Genomic DNA, 19997 nt, shown 5'->3' with positions numbered 1-19997 from the left:
TGCCTCAGCCCAACAGCACGTTCAACTTAACACCACACTCCAGCACTTGGTTCTTTTCTACCCCTTCTAGACTGAAGAGCCATGTTAGTCACAGTATTTCTCGCCATTAAAGTGTTTAAGTCACCTCCCAACACCGTTTTTGATAAGCTGCTTGCAAAGCAGCTTTTAACTGCATTTTAACTGCCTTAACATGGGTGGGACAACTGGTCACACGAGGGTCAGCCAGCTGCAAAACTGAAGTGAAACTGTATGTTCCTTCCCATATTTTGATCTCATGTTTCGGCATTAATCCCTTAGGAAGGACATTGTCACGTCATGGGGTAGTGCATAAAAGAATGTGGAGTCATTTGAGTTGAGTCAGGGGACTCACAAGCCTCCTAGGAGTTCAGAGGAAACAGGGACAAACATCTCCTAAAATAACCGAGCCAAGACGCAATGAGGAGGAACAGCCTGATGCTCGGACGACAGATCAGAAGTCACTGATCCTACATCCTCTTTCCTCCTCGACCATTTCCCATCTCTGGCTATCTCTGCTCCTTGCAAAGATTTTTGTCTGAGCAGGGCAGCCTGAGCACATGGGCTCAGCATCGCAGCAGTACAGGCACCACTGTGTGAACTACACAGGTGCCAGGCCTGAGGGAGGTGGCATCAGCCACCAAGTGCCAGTAGCCAGCTGACTCTCACTCCCTGCCTGCAAGGTGAAGGGTACTCCACTGCTCACGGGTACCATGTTGCTTTTGAAGAACCTTCATTTTAATGTATTTCACTGCCAACACCAGCTGGGGTGCAAAAATATCAGAGTTTCTAAAATGTCAGCTTTCTTATCTTTTTCCTGGCAGGTGTAGAAATGGGGAACTGACTACTGAGCACACGCACATTGTGAGAGGGAACAGAAAACACCTGCAGCAAACATCTGTCAGGGCAGGTCGGAGCTGGCATAGTGTGGCACACAGCACCTCCCCCGCTACCTGGAAGGGTGGCCCAGCAGATAGATGCCACAGAAAGGAATAAATCAAACTGCTGTTGCTTTCCTTATGCGCATTGCAGCATTGCTCCAGGAAATGTTCCTCCTCCAGCGGGACCTCGGTGTGGAATTGCTGCTCTGCTCAGCAGCGCAGGTGGGTGGTGATTGCAGCCCTGGCACAGTGTGCCCAGCCAGCATGCACCAGTAAAGGTGCTACCAGAAGGTGAGGGCTTGGAGGGGGAAGCCCAGGAGGAGCATAAAAATCTGAGCAGAGCTTGGACGGTTTTCCTCAGGTTACACTTTCCTGAGCAGCAGGCCACATCCAGACCATTACACTGAGAAACTATCAGAGGATCCATCTTGCAGGACTGATCTAAACTCTTTCTGAAGCCTCTTAAGCCTTGGGCTTCCACCGAGGCACCCACCAGCAGCATGTCCCACAGGGCAGTCACACACCGAGTGACAACAGTTTTCCCCTCCATGACTGGCATCATCACACTGGTGAGGGACAGAGCCAGAGAAGAGAGAGCCTGGCCACTGGAGCCTGGCTCAAACCTCCACTGGTAAGCAGGACTGACAGGTCTACCAGCATGTCTTGCCTGAGAGATGCTTTAGAGGCTTGTCTCTAGACAGCCGCAGAGAATTTCAGGTCTAGTTAATCCCCCCTTTATCAGCGCAGGAATGTATTGCTTTTCACAAAACATAATCCTCTTTGCAATCATGTGTTCTGCAAAACTACAAACTTTCTGCTCCCGTCCTTCTTTCCCGGGAGAGGATTTGAGGCAATAATCCAGGCCTACTGATTTATTTTTTTAATGAGCAAGGGACAAATGAGCACAGCACTGCTGAACATGCGCACACGCAAACCTTGAAGCGTTCCTTGTTCCTGGCATGCTTTTGAGGGATGCCCTGAGCTGAAGGACGGAGGCTGGAAGCAGCGACCTTCTCTCATGCTGGGCCACAGGTGGCCTGATATGGGCTGTTCATGCTTCTTGTGTTTATGCACTCCAGGGTCTGAAACTCATAACGCCTTTCACGCTTCCCATAGTGCAAATAAAATAGCAATCTGGGTAGCCCAATACAAAGGAAAGGCACCCTGGGTGTCTTTGCTCATTCAGACCTAAAAAGGCAGCCCTGAGTGTGCATGACTTGCTGGGACCCAAAGATGCTCAGAGCTTCCCAAGCCAGAGCAAGTCCTGTGTCTGGTTTGCACCACCCAGGGGAGGAAAATATTTTTCCTGCCCTTATCCCTCAAAATGCTGAGAGGGTGGGAATGAGGCCAAATCGTGACCTGGTCCTTCTTTTGGCTGCTGTACAAGCATCCCTTCCCACGAAGAGGTGTTAACCTCAACTCCCGCCCTGCACGGCGGGTGGTCGCTTCGCTTCCAGCCCTTCCCGCGGGGAAGCCGGGACTCGGTGGTGTGAACCAAGTGAAATATATCCACTGGGTAAGCGGCTCCTCCGCTGCACCGAGGGCATCCAAAGGCAATTTATACAGAGCGCAGCTTCAGTCTTTATAAAGAAAGCAGGTTGTAAAGAGGTGGGGGCCAGCCTCTTCTACCTCGCCTACAGGGAGGGGATGAGAAGAAATTGCCTTAAGCTGAGAAAGCTGACACAAGCGAAATTCACAGTAGATATCAGAAAATTTTTTTTCACTGTTCAGGTTGTCAGGCATTGGAACAGGTTGCCCAGGCAGGCGGGGAAGTCACCTTCACCGAAGGTGCTTTATCGCAGTACTACAACCCCGGTTCAATCTTGCGGCGGACGTGCGCGGGGGGCGGGCCGAGAGCGGCGGGCGCTGCCGGGATATGGGGAGGGCGGTCGCTTTGCTGCCGGGATTGGCCGGTCGGCGGGGGCGCGCAGGCGGGAGGCTCTGCCCCCGCGGTGCCGCAATTCAGCCCCGGCGGGGCGCGGAGCGGCGGCGGGTGAGCGCGGGCGCGGGACCGCGGGGACGGAGCCGCGGGAGCGGGAGCTGGCGGGTGAAATGCGAGGAGGGAAGGAGGGAGGCGGCGCGCAGGGGCCGCCCCGGCGGCGCTGCCGCAGCAGCAGCAGCAGCGAGGGCAGCAGCCGCCGCAGCCCGGGGCGGGCAGCACGTGGTGCCGGCGCATGCGGCAGCGCCGCTGACCTTGATGGGCAGAGCGGCCCCGCCGCCGCCGCGGCCCCGCACGTCTCCCGCGCCGGGCACGGAGGAGACGTGCCCTCGGCCCATCTCGTATCGCTCGCGCCGCTTATCTCGGGTCCGCAGCCAGGCCCTGCCCGCGATACTGGGGACGCCCAGGCCCTCGGGGCGGCTGCTGCTGTGCGGCGTTTTCTTCTCTTTTTTTTTTTTTTTTTTTTTTCCTTCTCTCCTCTGTACCGTATTTCTGAGGGATTGGGGGCTCGGGGTTATATGCTGTGGGAGCCGCGAGCATCCCTGCCAGTTGCGGTTCCTGGCAGGCCCTTTGAACTTCACTGCCTCTCTGGGTTAGGTTTTAGGAGCCCCTCCGTATGCTCAGCCGTGTTGTGTCCTGCCTGCCAGGTGAAAGCCTATGGCCTCAGATTGTCACTGGGAAAAGGCTTCTCGAAACTGTCGGGGTTTCACCTCCATGTGGTTTTGCCCTAAACAAAGGGAGAAAGGAACGGCGGCCATTAATAACCTTTGATCCCAAAATTAAACCTTGCAGAGCTCCCAGGTGTAGTGCTAATCCACGTGCACCTGAAGACCAGTTCAAAACCACTTCTTAGCAGCGCTGCTTGAGGGCACACTCAGGTTGCATGCTTCCAGCCTAAACACCTGTCTAGGCACTCGCTAACTTACAAAGCTTTTTTCAAGCATCTTTTCAGCAATAAACGCTGAAGTAAATCAGTTACAATTTACCTGTTAGATATGTTTGCCGTCTACAGAGAAATTAGAATTTTTAAAGTTACCAAAATGATTTTGGAGAGTTACTCTCGGCGACTCACGGAGACTGTTCAAGACAGAAATTGCCTTCATAAAATGGTAGAGAACATAGCCATCTAGAAGGGGTATTGCTATTAGAAGTGTTCTGGCGGGGTTGGAGCTTATGCTGCTTTGCTTTATGCCTTGCACCACTTCTGTCTACCAGTCAGACTCTTCCTGTCATTGAGACAGACCCCAGGAACCTTAGATATCTGGAGTCCATTGTCACAGTTGAGCAAATGCCTCTTTCCAGCACTCCCTGAGTGGAGGTGTCCCTACCATTAATAAGACCCTTGGCTGAACTTAGCCATTTGAGACCCCCTACTATGCCTGGAGTTCAACAGAAAGAGCTAATTTGTTCATTGGAGCTTATATTTGCAGTGGGAACTTCTAGGTTGCATTCAAGGTTGATGTAGATTTGCTAACATTGTGACTTACATAGAAGTATACACAGAAAATCCCTGGGTAGGCAGTGCGCTGTGTCAGTGACTGGCCTTGGATGTGTTACGTAGTGGCAGGGGAACAGCCTGACTTGACTTGTTGTGTTCTGAACTTCTAGGGCTTTGGTCAAGTTGGTGTGCACTCCTCCAGAGGGCAATGGACCATGCCAGAGCAGCAATCTCAAACTTGGTAAGACACAGTCCTCCAGTGCCATTTCATCTTGTGGTGAGCTGACAGCACTGCAGAAGAAAGGTTTGACAACGTCCATGTCAGTATCAGAGATGATGATGAATCGAAAGCAGAGTTGGGTGCTGCTGTGTGGGTTGTGAGCTGAATGTCACTGTAACTAGCTGGCCATGATAAGGAAGTGCTTCAGTGTTGGTGGGGTTACCACTAACTGCTATCATATCTTGAGTCTCTTAAGAAGCTGGTAAGAAAGAGGGGAGGGGCAAACCTTGAACAGTGTTCCAGGAGGAAGTCTATTCTTCCTTGGGGGGTAGGAATTCAACCACGAGTCCAGCTTTGGAAAGTGACCTGTCCTTTGAAACAAATGTGCAGGAGGAGGTATTTCTGAATTTGCTCATCCAAACCTGCTGGTCTTAGAGAGCTTGGATTGTGAAATGACCCTAGGCTAGGATTGGGAATGTGGTGGTTTGCTCTGTGAACAAGTAGGGAGGATATGTGGGGTTGGGGCATGTCCTCTGTGTGAGGACATGCCTCAAGTGTGAGGGAGGCCGAGCAGCTGAGCAGGGAGACTGCTAGGACAGACTGCAGCATTGCCCTATCCAAAATGTGAACAGCCAGCCACTTCATTGTGGGTAGTGTGAGCCAGAGTGGAACCGCAGGTCTGAAACGACATTGTTTTCTTTTAACCAGCTGAGCAGATGTCTGGTCTCTTCATTTGCAGCTGCTGATGTGTGCTGAGAACTGTGGATGAGCTGCTGAGGTTGTAACAGGGCTTGGATGCTCGTCACCAGCTGCTTCTCCAGTACAGTGGGGAGGGGCTGCAGGACTGTTGCTCCCAAAGCTATTCCTCTGGCCTTTCAGCCAGTCTGCTGCCACTCCCCAGCACAACCGTGGCTGCAGGCAATTTCAGTGTCTCTAATGGAAGCTGAGTGGTTCTGCTATGCCTGGAATTGAGTTAATCAGAGCGTCTGCCTTGTGCACAGGCGGTTGTTCTGTGGGGGGTTGGGCTGTGCATTGCACCTGTTTAGAAAAGTGGGCTCCAGACTGGAAGTTCTGCTGGGGCACTGGTAAACACCTGTCAAATGGTGCCAGGCGCTGGTGGGTGCAGGAGGTGTAGCCTCAGCTTTCGTGTTAGCTGAGGTAGCGTGATTCCCAAGGGTAATCTCTTTTCAGCCCAGCTGCTTTGTAACACTACCAATAGTGTAATTTAAGAGTAGCCTTAGGCAGTGTAATACAAAATTAGCTAGATGCTGGATGAGAGTATTTACGTCAAAGTGGATGTGGCTCAAAGGCACAATCGTGGAGGGGCTGCCTTCCCTTTCCTCTGTCCTCATCAAAGTGTGAGTTATACCCACTCAAGTCAGATCTGTGCTCTTCTGATTCAGACTGAGAGTTTCTGCTTGAATCAGCCTTTCCCGTGGGGTCACATGGGAAATGCCGGTGCCGTTGGCTGTGTCATATCTGTAACACACTCCAAGCTGGACTCTGATCAGTGTTGATCTGAACTTGTGCAGGGTAAATAGATGCTAAATAGACTCTGGAGACCCTGAGTGGATCTGAGTCTTAACTGTTTAAAACAGCCAAGTTGACTTATTGACAAAATGCTTGCTTGCACTGGAGCATCTGCAGGTGAACAACCTGTGTTTGGGTTGGAGCTGCTGACTGGAAGGACTGTAGGCTGGTGGAGCAAACTCTTGGATAACATGGCTCTCTTTCAACGCAGTTTGGTGGCGAGCCGATGTCGTACACGCGCTTCAGCATTGCCCGGCAAACAGATGGAGACAACAGCCATGTGGAGATGAAGCTCTCTGCTGATGATGAGGAAGGAGGGGAAGTTGGGAGACCAGAGCACCTGCATGCCACCATGCCGCCTGCACGGAGGAATGGCAAAAACCTTTGCTTCCTAATCATGGCAGCGGTCCTCCTCCTTCTGATTGGTAAGGAAGGGTGGGAGGCAACTGCATGAAGTGGACGCTGGTATTGAAAGTATCTGAGGCTATTAACATTTGAATTGGTATTGCTTTGGGAGATAATTAAAGAACCAGGATCCAGGCTGCAGCCTTTTGTCGCTAAGTATGTCTGGCTCAGCCTTATGGTACAGAAGTGTGAAGTTGTTACAGAATTGGCACAAGGAAGTGTGAAGTTTGGCAGTGGAACTTAGCTGAAGGGCAAATTGGTCCTTGTGGAAGTCTTACTGGTGGTTTTCCCTCCATTAACTTGTAATACTTCTGTAGAGATGTGGGTCAGCAGATCAATAAAGCCTTTGGTGCTCGTCTCTTAAGGTTTTAACACTGTCACTGACCTAAAGTAAGCATTCTCCTTCCCAAGTACTGCCAAGCACAAGATCGGATTTACAGTGCCCCTTAAAACAAGCCAGCTCAGGCAAAATGTCAGGCTGCATATTTCTATCTGTCCTTGGGTAAGCGATCTTGTCAAAATGGTGTGAGAGCAGAGATGCATCTTAACCCTGATGCCGTGTGGTGTAGGGCTGGTTCAGTCATCTCTCTGCAGCACAAAGAAATACTTGTTCTGTCCGTAGGGTTTCTGATCGGCTACTTGAGCTACCGTGGACGAATGCAGAACGTTAGCAGGTGTCTGGATGGAAGTGGCAAGTGTGAGATGACTCCTACCGCATCTTACTTATCGGATGATGATGAAACTGAGGAAGAAGAGGTTCCTGGACCACGTGTCTTATACTGGCCTGACCTCAGAGCCATGTTGTCAGATAAACTGTCAACTGCACAACTTGAGGCAAACCTGAGGTAACAGTTGCAGAAAGCTTAGCTAGAGCTTTGAGAGAGGCACAGCCTGTGAGCAGAACTCAGCTCCTTTGGAGAACAAGGGCCTTACAGGTGATGTAGGGTGGCATGTGTTAAACATGGGCTTAAATGGCTTTGCAGGCTGCAGTGCAACCTGGTGCTGTAGCTTAAGCTGTGCATATATCTGTTACTTACAGGCAAAGAGAAGGTAAGACATCTTTTGAAGCTGGCAAGGTTGAAGATGAAACCACTGCCAGCTACATTCATGACCAGTTCACCAGCTTCCGCTTGGACGAGGTGTGGAATGATGAGCACTACATTAAGCTGCAGGATAAAGGCAGGTATGTTAATGAAGAGATGGCATCTCTTCCTTACAGCATGGGTATCTGTAGTCTTGAGCAAATGTGATTTCTGCTGAAAATGGTGTGAAAATTGTGAGCCAGTTACCACTCTCCAAAGAAGGCCTCAATCTAGCCAAGCAGTAGCTGCTCTTGCCTCTTCTCAGGCTTTCAGAGGATCTGGTAGCAGCAGATTTTTCCTGGGACAGCTGTTTCCTCAAAGTATGCTTAGGAAGTGGAGAGAAAACAAACTTGATTGAAAACTCAGCTGAAGGGCAGATTCCCTGTGTCTAAATCTGTTAGCACAGGCGACTCCATCTTGTCATCCTGACAGGTGTTGCACACCTGGCAGTGCTTCCTCTAGTAGCTCAGGAGGGTATCAACAGGCATTGTGTTGTCTGACAGCTCGTACCCTCATGTTTTACTTGCCCCTTTGTGTCGGGGGAAATGAATCTGCTTAGAAATCAGCCTTCATTAATGTCTCTGAACAACCCCAGAGATTCTTGCATGGAAGTACTGGGATGAGTGTGCCTGTTTCAGGCTCTGCTGACTTGCTCAGAACTGTTAGAGCACAGACTGAATATGAGAGTTAGTTAAATTCTTGTATGAAAGAATATAACGCTGTCTCTTTATGTTTAACAGCAGCAACAACCAAGTGTCTACTGAGCAAAATGGTGTTGAAGAGGTACTGGAGAGTCCCAGTGCATATGTGGCATACAGCAAGACTGGCACAGTTGTTGTAAGTGACTCCAGGAGGATCCTGGAAATGTTTTTGCACACTTACCACGTGGCAATGTCCAAAATATGTCCCTTTATGATACAGAATGTATAAGCCCTCCCTAGTTAGAAAGCTGGAGGTGGTGAGAGTGGGGTGAGGAGTGGGCCCACATAGTCTTATGACTTGAGGAAGATGCAGAAGTAACTTTAAACTTCCCTGCTGGGATCCAAACAGGAACCTTGGCAGAAGTGCTGCTCCAAGAGGCATGTTGCATGTGATCAGTTGACATGGCTGAGCTTCAGCTCCCTGCTGTTAACAGGAGTCACTGTTACAGTGACTCTGTAGGCTGTTGCAAGTATCTTACTGCTGCATTTTTAACCTGTGTTTCTGTTCCAGGGCAAACCAGTTCATGTGAACTATGGACTGAAAGATGATTTTGAGAAGATACGAAATCTGGGTGTTTCAATGAATGGAACTATAGTCATCTTCAGAGCTGGAAAAATAACCCTTGCTGAGAAGGTGAGCAGTCTGTGCCCCAAAGCCTGGCCAAACTTGGCAGCAGGAAGCTATGCTTCCTCCTCTTTGAGGCATAAAGGTGTGTCTTCATTAGGTTTGTAGAATTCTTGTCCCTACAGGTCTGGTCTTGCTTGTCTGCTCTAAGCCTCCACGTGCAGGTCTGGATGCCAAGGCTGAGCAGAGCTTGTTACCGTTCATGGTGCCATTCTTCTTGGCCTCCAGCAGTCTTGCTGGAACAGCCAGGCATCTGGAGTGCTGGAGCTGGGAGGCAGAGGGAGGCAGCCTGGGAGCTACAGGGTGCAGAGCTGCATCACTAGATGCAACCATAGGGCTACTAGAAGCAGGATGGCCTTGCCTCCAGAGCACCTCTGGCTGCTGCAGTCAGATACTTTCAAAGCTTGGCTGCAGTGTCTTGCTGACTGTTCACTTGGACCAAGTGATGGTGCTGGCACTGCATGCCCAGCCAGTGGCCTTGCACGTTGGTGTAGTGTTCCCTCTGTAGGGAGCAGAACAGAATATCCAAGCAGCCTAGAGGATCCAAGTGCTCTGTATGTAAACCTGTTTGAGGTCTGACCCAGAGCTGCCCTTCAGACGGTGCTCCTGGGGAGGCTGGGGCACAGGACTCAGCCTGTCTGCATGCATCAGACACAGGCAGAGCTGAAAAGTGCTTCCACAGAGGGTGGTTACTGGTTCTCCAATCCCCCCTGTTTTTCAAACTTGTCCAGCCTTGCAAGAGTGTTTGTACCGGTGGCATATCAGAGGCAGCTGGGTTGTAGGTGTATTAAACAGGGACCTGGCTAGGCCACTCTGCCTCCATTTTCCATGTGAAGATGAGCCTCCAGTGGCTGCTTCTCTTGAGACTAACCTCATCTTGGGAAAACAGGTGGAGTATAATCAAAATTAAATAACATCTGTCTTTTAAGCTGCTCAGAGGAGCAAGCACGAGCCGAAGGAATCACAGGGTGAGACACTAACTGTGGTGTGTCGTAACTGTTCAAGAAGGTGCTAGACACACTCTGCCTGGAGTAGGACTGAGATGCTGGGACTCAGGTGCCTTGTGTATCTGTCAGTGTCTGGTAGCTGTTAAAATCTGTTGTGAAGTTGGGGATCAAGGAGCACAACCCTTCCCACCATTATTCCATGTACTTGCCTTAACTCCCCTTGCTTTGCAGCGCAGATATGCAGTAAATGTTTCTCTTTGCTTCAGGTTGCAAATGCCAGAGAGGAAGGAGCAGTTGGTGCCCTGATGTACCTGGACCCCTTTCAATACAAGTACACCGAGAAACTTGTCCCCTTTGCACATGTGAGTAGGCAGCTGGCTCCCGTTTGTTCCCATGAACCTCTCTTGCTGAGGGCTGCAGCCTGCAGCAGTGCTTCGTGCCCTGGTGTAGATGAAAACTGCTGGGCTCCTCTGAGACTTGAGGACTCTTCTTGCTTTTCACAGGCCCACCTTGGAACTGGAGACCCTTTCACCCCAGGCTTCCCTTCTTTCAACCACACCCAGTTCCCACCAGTGGAATCTTCTGGACTACCTCGCATTCCTGTTCAGACTATCTCTAGCGAAGCAGCAGGCAAGCTGTTCAGGTAACTGATTCTCCTGGCTTACAGGCTGAGCTGCTGGGGCCCTCTTGTAGGCGGGAGGATGGTGTTGAGGTGCTGTGAGCCAGGGAGCTCTCTGCTGCTCTCTGCTGTGTGTGGCAGGGAGTGCGTTCTGCAACTGGCTGGAGAACTGTCACTTGTATTTGTCTCGTATCATAGACTGAACTTAATCTAGTGTTGGATTCTATTGACCTCTGCATCCTACCCCTCCCTGCATAATTACTGGTGCAGGACTTCAAACTATTTCCTAGGCAGGCCTTGAAACAGGTTGCACTTGCAATTGCAGGTGTCCTTTTTTCACACAATAACTAAATGAGGTCGGAGCTGGATCGTCAGTTCAATGGATCTCTCTTTTTCCCTCAGCAAAATGGATGGACACGCATGCCTTCTGGAGTGGAAATCTGGGATCATGGGATGTAAGGTGACGGTGAGCCCCACAAGCAAGATGACAGTGAAACTGACCGTGAACAACGTTATGGTGGACAGGAAGATTCTGAACATCTTTGGTGCTATCAAGGGATTTGAAGAACCAGGTAACAACAGCTGCCTTGTGGCTGAGTCTTGAGGTGAACCCTTTCTCTTCTGTGATCATCAGAACATGACAGCTGCTCCCAGTCAGACAACCACTTCCTCAGCAGAACCAAGACCTTTCCCTGAGGATCAAAGAGAAAGCTGAACCGTGCTGCCAGGGAAAGGCTAAATGAAAGCACTTGGTGTGCCAGATTCAGGGGTCAGACTGCAGACTTTCCTCCTAGTACAGAAGCCGAAAGCTGCTCCTCTGATAAATGGTGTTTGCAACCTGAAGCTTGGAGCTCAGATCTTGATGTCTCCTTTACAGATCGGTATGTTGTGATCGGAGCCCAGAGAGATTCCTGGGGCCCAGGAGCGGCCAAGGCTGGCGTTGGCACTGCCATCTTGTTGGAACTTGCCCGTGTGATCTCGGACATAGTGAAAAAGGGTAAGTATTTTTGAACAAAAGCATGAGGGTGGGAGGTGATGCAGGTCTAGCTCTGCATGTGTTAACACTGGAGAGCCCAGTTGCAAAACAGTGCTTTGGAAGGCACAGGGAATCTGACAAAGCTTCCCAAGAAACTGTTACTTACTTGTCCAATACAGACAACTTGTCTGCAGTGAGCACTTGCTTCCAAGGGACTGCCTCCCTGTACCTGGTATGGTCAAAATGCAAGAATATCCTTGGATAACACACAATGCAAACCTTAAACTTGAGCTGTCTGTTGGACAGCTGGGCCTGAAGGTGGGAAAACCCTGGAGTGGCTGACCAGCTGGAGCAGTGGGGACTGCATGGTGGCACTTAGTGTGAGTGCACTTGTCTCCAGGGTTAATTTTGGGCTCAGGCAGCTAAATAACAGGGGGGAAATGCAGACAGCATTGTTTTCCTCTGCAGTTATGCAACGGGGGGGGGGGGGGAAGCAGGGTACAGTGTCCACACAGCCACTAGTGTGCACATTTGTCTGCAGCAGCCAGAATGCTTCAGTGCTGTCTCAGGACCAGGCAATTCATCATCCCAGGCCCGCAGTGCTAATCTGCATCTCCATGGGGGAAGGGCAGATGTCTCAGTCTCTCTCTCTTTGCAGATGGCTACAAACCAAGGCGCAGCATTATCTTTGCTAGCTGGAGTGCCGGAGAGTTCGGAGCTGTGGGTGCGACTGAGTGGCTGGAGGTACTGTGTGTTTAACAGAATTCTGTGTGATGACTGCACAGTTGTTCCTGTGGATTAAACATCCTGCTACTGCTGATCTTATTAAAATACTTGATTTGTTCTAGGGGTACTCCACCTCGCTGCATGCCAAAGCCTTCACTTACATTAACTTGGATGCTGCAGTCTTAGGTAACCTGCTACTCTTTAAGTTTCTTGAAAGTGAGTGGGACTAGAACAGCTTGAACAGACATCCCTTAACCTCTAGGAATGGGGGCTGTGCCAGAGGCTGATGGTGGGTGGTTGGCTGAAGACTGGTGTGACTCCATTTATTCTGCTGTCATTAAAGCCAGGAAGCTGCTGCAGCCTAAGCCAGAGGAGTCAGCTGTGCTAGGTCCCAGTAGACTGTCCTGTGTCTGTTGAAGATCCTCTGGCAACAAGCTGTAGATCAGGACTGAACAGCTCTAGTAGGAGTGGTCGATTATACCACCATGTCAAACACCCTTTCATTTTTTGCAGGCTCCAACCACATGAAGATTTCTGCTAGCCCATTGCTATACTCGTTGCTGGAGAGAACTATGAAGGGGGTGAGTTGAAGGGCTTTGGGCCCATCAAGGTGACTGGTTTTAGGAGGAACTGAAAGCAGATAGAGCTGTGCTGGGTCACTTTCCCCAGCTGGCACCTTCTGTGGAGAAAGCCCCATTTAGGAGAAAAGCTGAGATATTCTGGAGGGCTCTGTCTGAAATCAGCTGGGCTCTGGAAACTGCAGTTCAGACATGCAGAATCTAAAATCAGCAAGTGCCACAGTTCAGTGGGAGGTGAACTCCTGTCCTGCATGAACTGTGCCTGTGTGGAGAAAGGTCAGGGGAGCACACCTGACTCTGGCATCTGCACAGCAATGCAAGCTCCAGGATGGAATGTGGAAGCCCAAGCAGAGGTCAGAAAAGTGCAGTGACTGTCATCTCTGTGCAGGTGAAGGACCCAACAAAGGATTCGGGAAGCCTGTATAACAGAGTTGGCTCTGCCTGGATGGATAAAGTGTAAGTATTGTTATCCATCTCTCTGGGAAGGCAGATCTCCATAAAGGAGCAAACCAAATGGCTTCTGCTCTTTTTGCTAGAGTGTCATACTGCTGTCTGAGGTGGGCTCTATCTCTCTCTGCTGCCCCAAGCTGCCTGTGGGCAGCCCAGACACCTTTCTGGAGGGCAAGAAGAGCCTTGTACCAAGTCCAGTGGCTGGAAATGGACAGGCAGCCCTTGGTATTTGGCTGGGACTCCTTCAGTCTTGTCTACAGAGGGTAGTCCAGCTGGCTCAGAGCTTCAGCTGTAGGGCTTTTAGCTTTTCTCTTGGGATGCCCAAACCAGTTGGTAACTATTCAGTCTTATTTTCTGCAGCGTTTCCCTTGATCTGGATAATGCAGCGTTCCCTTTCCTGGCCTATTCAGGAATCCCAGTGGTTTCCTTTGGTTTCTGCAACGTAAGTATTGTGTGCCTGCCTGATGTACTCATTCCATGCAGAGTGATGTATGCCTGCCTGATGTACTCATTCCATGCAGAGTGATGTAAGGATATCTGCTCTCCAGGATGGCAGAGCACAAGGTGCTGTCCCAAGCTCTCTGTCCGTGCAAGAGCCTCTGAGGGGAATGAGGTACAGCCTCTGGACCCAGTGGCTGTGGCAGTACTTGCTGTGAAGGCTGCTCCTGGGACAAGGCTGGCCTACAGTCTCTATTCCAGAGTCCTGGATGCTTGTGGTTTTTTGGGAGAGGGGGGACTTGCTCTTCTGGAGGCTCAGATGTCAATGATTCAGAAGCTAAAAGCACTAAAAAGATGTCAAGCTGTTGCTGCATCAGTGAAAGACTGTACTACAGCCTGCTGGTCAGCAAGCAGAGGGCATTGGGGAAGTGATACTGTTGACCAGAGCAAATACTCAGACTGTTTGGGTCTGCTGCTGCAGCAGGGGCTGACACCAGCCCTGTTGCTGCAGGTGTGCAGCTGGGAGCCTTTCTAATAGCAGTTCCCTCTCTTATGAATGCTTAGGTTTGTTAGTGTTAGACTTGTTTCACAGAAAAACTTGAGTTATCCTGACAAGAAGGGTTGGAGGGTGCTGCCTCCACATATCAGACTGGGTGGTGAGATTTGCCCACCTGCACTTCTGCAGAGATCTCTGGGGGGGTAAAGGTCTGTATGTCTTCAGGTCCAAAAAACTAACAGAACATCCTGCTGATTACTGGAAACTGTGAGGGATGAAATGCAGGAGCTCCATTCCCTTCCCCGTGCTTTGATGTTTTGCCACTCCAGTCTCATGTCTTAGCAGCACAGGGATTTGGCATGTGGTGGAAGTAGCAAGCTACCTGTGGTGGGGGATGAAAAAAATCTAGCTGGAAAAGCATTCCTGGCTAAATTCAACACCTTTTTTCTTGCAGAAAGATGAGGAATATGCCTTCTTGGGCACTACTGGAGACACCATGATGAACCTGAAGAAGATTGACAAGTTGTATGCTCTTATGCGTGCTGCTGCAGAAGTTGCTGGACAAGTAGCTCTCAGGCTGACCCATGATCATGAGCTCTTCCTGGATTTTGATAGATATAGTGAAGAATTGCTATCATTCCAGGAGAGGTTTTTGTCCTTTGATGAGGAAGTGAAGGTAAGGAGGACTCCGATTTCACTGAATCCCTGCAGATGGTCAGGGGCCATGTGCTAATAAGGCCCCGTGTCAGGGGTACAGCAGGGTGGATGTCTTCCCCCTTTGGGCATAGGAGTGTAGCAAAGTGTGACGAGAATCGATGTTCCTATGGAGCAGTGCAGGCAGAGTAGCTGTGGCTACTCTGTGACAAATCCAGCTAATCTGGCTGTGGTGAGCTCTTGAGGAAGTGGATGTGGGGGATTTCTCCTCTGGTTATCATTCACAGCATAGTGCAGCTTTGCCACTCATTTACACCTCTGCTGAAAGCCTACGAGAAACTGTGGGTGGGGAGTGACCTCAGAAGAGCCTGCCAAGAACTTGCTCTGCTACTTGGTTAAACTGGGGGAAAAAGAAACCCAAAAAAAACCCCAACAACAACAAAAGAAAGAACTTTCTTTTGGTAAGAGAGCAGCAAAAGAAGAAAATCAGGTTTGCTAACAGTTCCTCCCTTGCAGGCACTGGGGCTGACCTTGAACTGGCTGTTTTTTGCCCGTGGTGACTTTCAGCGAGCTGCAGATGCACTGAGAAGAGACATTGCAAACAGTGACAAGGAAAACAGGATTGTCCGCAGAGCCCTGAACGACAGGATGATGAAGGTGGGTATCTACAACTGGTTTTTCTTTCTTCATGAAGGAAGAGAGTGCTTGGCTGGGATGGGCCCTTCCCTAAGGGGCCATGGGCACTATGCAAACTGGTGTCTCTTCCACTTGCTTAGTGTCAACCTGGCTGAGTTCTGCACTTGCATTTGAAAGAGGGTCTGGCCCTTACAGAGCTGCTGTGGGAAAGGGCTGACTGGGGATCAAAGGTTGGCAGCTCATGTTGAGACAGATTGGGAGGCCAGAGCATAACCCTAAATTTGCCCCTCTGCTCAGGTGGAGTATGACTTCCTCTCCCCGTTCCTCTCACCAAAAGATGCTCCCTTTCGCCACATCTTCTTCGGGAAAGGCTCCCACACGCTGCCAAGTCTGCTGGAGAACCTGAAGCAGCTGAGAGACAACAAAGACAGTGTGGATGTGAACACACTGAAAGAGCAGCTGGCGCTGGTGACCTGGACCATTAAAGGGGCTGCCAATGCTTTAGTGGGTGATATCTGGAATACAGACAATGAATTCTAGGCACAGCAAACACCTGGTTAAGGTACAGGATTACCTCTCTAAGGTACAGGAGAGCTGTGTGTGCAGGGGCTTGCTGTGTAGCCCTCGTTCCACCTGTGGCAACACACAAAAACTCCCTGTACCTCAGATTAGGCATTGGCACGATTTTTAAATGGCAGCTTCCTGCAAATTTCCAGTACTTTAGGTATCATGAAACCTAACTGAAAACCCCTGAAACCCAAACGAAACCTACTCCCTAACATGGTATTACCTTTCTGTAGATTTTCTGGCAACAAAGCTTTTTTGACCAAAGTTGAACACAAAATTTAAATCTCACCTTGACAAATTCACAGGAGGCAGTTTTAAGGCAGGTACTAACATTACCATGAAATCTCCTCTGACCGGGCTCCCATCTGACCACAGTCCCAACCAGTCGTGTACAGCTGCTTCTAGGGCTTGATCTCCAGTGTACTTGAGAACCAAGAACTTGGATTCGTCCTGAACTGGTACCTTGAGTGGGGAGGTATATCATTTATTTAGGCTTTTAATTGTTGGCCCCCTAAGCCTAGTGACAGGGAATGGATTCCTCTAAACACTTGTGATGAGGATCCCTTCTCTGGCAGAGAGCTGTAGAGAGCTGTAGTTCAAAAATTAAATGTAGTAATACCCGCAAGTGCTGGATTATCAGCAAGCTCTGAAGTGCCTGGCCTGCCTTTACTCAACAGCAGGATCCCAGTGACATCTTGGAGGCTTGCTTCTGCCAAGGCAGTTATCAATACCCAGGGAGAATGACCCAAAGATTATCCAATGTTCCCTTTATACCCTTAGCTGGCACCTCGGCGAGTCTTGCATCATTGAGAAATGGCTCTAGACTGGCACTTCAGAACTTGCTGCTCAGGGGCCTTGTGTGAAATCGAGTCTCTTGCTGGCCAAACCCTGTTTGACTTGATGTCATTTTGCAAGATGGCTCTTGTTTGGCACTGAGATATTTATTTCTTTATTTATTTATCAGTGACAGTGTTCACTATAAATGTTTTTTTATAGAAGATAATTATCGGAAGCAGTGCCTTCCATAATTATGACAGTTATACTGTCGTTTTTGAATAAAGCAGCATCTGCTATTACAATCAAAACATGATACTGGAACTTTGCATTTAAAATAATCAAAACAGGCCCCTCGAAAAGTTATGGAAAACTAGCAATTAAGCTTTCTGTGGCAAAAACACCCCTCTGAAAAAAACTTGAAGGTGTAGACCTGGTAGCGAGTCTCCAGGTTGTGCTCCAAATTTATCCTTGAAATGCTGAAAACCTGGGTGGAAAACTCAAATACTAGAAATTTGGCTTCTTTGAAGGGTCCGTGCCCCTCCGTGGGCTTTGGACTCCTTCCTGCTCCCCTTTTTGGATGATGTGTGCTCTCATGGGGAGCACAGCTTCCTTCCTGGCCCCAACCCCAGAAGAGGGATTTGCTGTGTAGCCCTCGTTCCACCTGTGGCAACACACATAAACTCCCTGTACCTCGGATTAGGCATTGGCACGATTTTTAAATGGCAGCTTCCTGCAAACTTCCAGTACCTAATGTATCATGAAACCTAACTGACATTATCGGGGGCAGTGTCTTCCATAATGTGTAAAGAACAAGGTAGTTTTTGCCTACCACAGTGTTATATCGGAGGCAGTGACCTCCATATGTTGCACTATGGGTGTACGTAATTATCGGGGACAGTGTTTCCCATAATTGTTCTATGCTTAACATGCAATGTCATCTGCGAAGCTTGATGGTTAGTATCTAACATGGATTAATCTCCTGCAGTCCTATTTTTTCACTCTCCTGTGGTGATGCAGATACAAACTTCAATCTGTTATGTACTTAGACTCTACTTTCCCCATAGGCTGAACTGTTTCAAATAGCTGTGCTGTCTTGAATTGGCTTCCTGCTTCCAGCTACGGTAGTAGTGCTTGAATATTTAGTGGAAACTAGGCTAGTTAGGCTGTGTGCACTAGTAGTGATGTTGTAGACTTCATTCAAATCAGTTACAAACACATGAGAAATTAAAGGTGAATGTAGGGCTTGGGGCTGACAGCTTTGTGGTGGGCTCAGGTCACTGCTCTGGATGGGTGCACCTAACACTGTCCTGCTGTGGCACTGGGAGAGTGGTGGTATGCCCACATGGGAAGCCCACTCTCCAGTTCTCGCTGGAAATTCCAGTCTTGCCCACTTTGGGTGTTGAGTGGAGGGGGGAAATCAGTGGCACCTTTCTCATGGTGCTGCTCTGCTTCCCAGTCTGAAGCTGAGCACTGCTGACATGTGATACCTGCTAAATTTTGCTGCCTGTTTCCCAAACAGCCCTGGCTGGCTGTTGCCAGCCCTGTACTCTGCAGTTTGATCTCACATTTAACCCTAAGTTGCAGTTTAGTTTTAACCTAAACTGCACATTGATATGGATTTAAACCTAACCTGAGTGAGTGACCTGAGCCCCAACAGTAGTCTTTGAGGGAAAGAACATTTTTCAGGAATGGGCAAGGACAGGCCCCCAGCCAAGTTACTGAACTTAGTGCTCACCAGTTTGGAGGGCTGGATTTTCATCAGTCTCTAGAACCCTGATGCCCAGACTTGTGCAGTTTGTTGCTCTTCCCTGAGTTCCCTAGACTCGACACCTTAACTCTTCTTACAGCCCTGTCTGTGTTAGTGTTTCCTAGTGACACTTCTCTGGATGGCATATAAGAGCTGCTGTCTAGGAGTCCTCACTGTAGTGTTTGCATGCATCTTGATGTCAGACTTAATCTTGTGCTTTATAGCCAGCAGAGAGAGACAAAAGACAAAGCCTGTCTCCACAGCACAACAGTGACTACAGGGATGTTGGGATATCTTGCTCAGTGCTGGCATCTGACTGCTGTGGGATACTTACCTGTTATTTGCTTCAATAAATATTTTGCATCTTGAACACTCAGCTTCTCTTGTGGGTTCTTGTAAAGCCATGATGCTTTTGTGGCCATGGGTGAGCTTGAGCAGCTGGAGGAAGGCTGCTCTCCTGCCCCATCGGGGCTGGTACCTGGCAGCTCCACTACCACCACCATGCTGTTCGTCTAAGTCCTGCCTCATCCCAGACAACTGGGATAAGGACTCTGGCAAGGAGGTGGAGGAGCAACATATACAAGCCCCTGGGCTCCCTACTCCTTTCGTGGCCATGTCCTGCCTCTCGGTCATGGCGTTGACTCTGAAGAGCCTGCAGTGTTGAGGTGGATGATGTGATGATGAACTGTCAGATTTCCCACTGGCTGTGGCTTTGCAGGTCTCTGCTGGTGAGAAGGTAGCTGGACAGGCCTGTGTGTGACTGTCCCAGGAAGCTGCCCCACTGTGTCCTGCCTTGTCTCTGCCCCTCATCACTCTGGAGCTCCCCTGGACCAAGGTCCAGATGGGTATGTGGATAGTGCTTAGAGCCCCAGGAAGCTCTGGGAGAGGAGGAGCTGCCTCCTTGGCTCTGGAGGCCTCCTCAGATGAGACTGCATGAGTTTGGGACTCTGGATTTAAATATGCTCAGTTTCTCTCTCCTGTCTTCCCCCGGCCCTAATGCTGGTCTCACCTCCTGCTTTACAAACACTGCATCCCGAGAAGATGAACTGTTTGGGGTGAGAAGCATCTTTTCCAGGAGACCAGCTCGCCCCTTATGGGCTGTCCCGTCATAGCTCTGGTCCCTCCTCTTCCACCGGGATGATTTACTTGTTGGAAACACGTCGTTTCCCGCAGCTCCTGCCCGCGCCTGGCAGGGCTCCTCTCCCTGCGGTGACTGTGCGAAGCGACCCGAGAGGCTGGGCCGGGGCTGCGGGAGCCCTGCTGCGGCCAGGCAGCGCCAGCCCCGCCGGGGCAGAGGGAAGGGGGGACAGCCCCCTCCCACTTACCTGGGAGAAGGGATTCGGGCACCGCAGGGCAGCCAGTGTCCTGGGTCCCCGCAGCGGAGCGGTCCCGGGGCCTGGTGCTGTTCCGCGGTGAGTCTGTCCATCCCGGCGACCCGCGGCTCTTCCACCCATCCCCCTGCCCGCCTTTCCTTCCTTCCTTCTGTCCGTCCGTCCGTCCGTCCTCACCCCACCGTTACGTAAAGCGGCGCCGCGGCGCCTTTAAGGGCG

At 50.2% G+C, this 19997-nt stretch overlaps 1 protein-coding gene across 2 annotated transcripts; it reads left to right on the top strand.

Annotated features, from left to right (window-relative positions):
* The first annotated feature begins 2783 nt into the window (after positions 1 to 2783).
* Positions 2784 to 18823, top strand: TFRC (transferrin receptor). Of its 2 annotated transcripts, none has more exons than XM_032697769.1 (19): positions 2784 to 2889; positions 4444 to 4514; positions 6235 to 6448; positions 7051 to 7273; positions 7468 to 7611; positions 8251 to 8347; positions 8723 to 8845; positions 10050 to 10145; positions 10287 to 10426; positions 10805 to 10974; positions 11280 to 11399; positions 12037 to 12122; positions 12227 to 12290; positions 12618 to 12685; positions 13071 to 13138; positions 13493 to 13574; positions 14521 to 14742; positions 15237 to 15377; positions 15654 to 18823. In XM_032697769.1, the coding sequence occupies exons 2-19, from the start codon at positions 4482 to 4484 to the stop codon at positions 15894 to 15896; spliced, it is 2334 nt and encodes a 777-aa protein (XP_032553660.1). In that variant the 5' UTR covers positions 2784 to 2889; positions 4444 to 4481; the 3' UTR covers positions 15897 to 18823. The 2 variants fall into 2 exon arrangements, with proteins under 2 accessions (XP_032553660.1, XP_032553659.1); XM_032697768.1 differs by lacking the exon at positions 2784 to 2889 and adding an exon at positions 3291 to 3482.
* Positions 18824 to 19997: the final 1174 nt, after the last annotated feature.

This window comes from Chiroxiphia lanceolata, chromosome 10, assembly GCF_009829145.1.
Source record: "Chiroxiphia lanceolata isolate bChiLan1 chromosome 10, bChiLan1.pri, whole genome shotgun sequence".
Classification (NCBI taxonomy): Eukaryota; Metazoa; Chordata; class Aves; order Passeriformes; family Pipridae; genus Chiroxiphia; species Chiroxiphia lanceolata.
The sequence above is the reverse complement of the archived record's forward strand: the minus strand, read 5'-3'. Positions and strand labels throughout refer to the sequence as shown.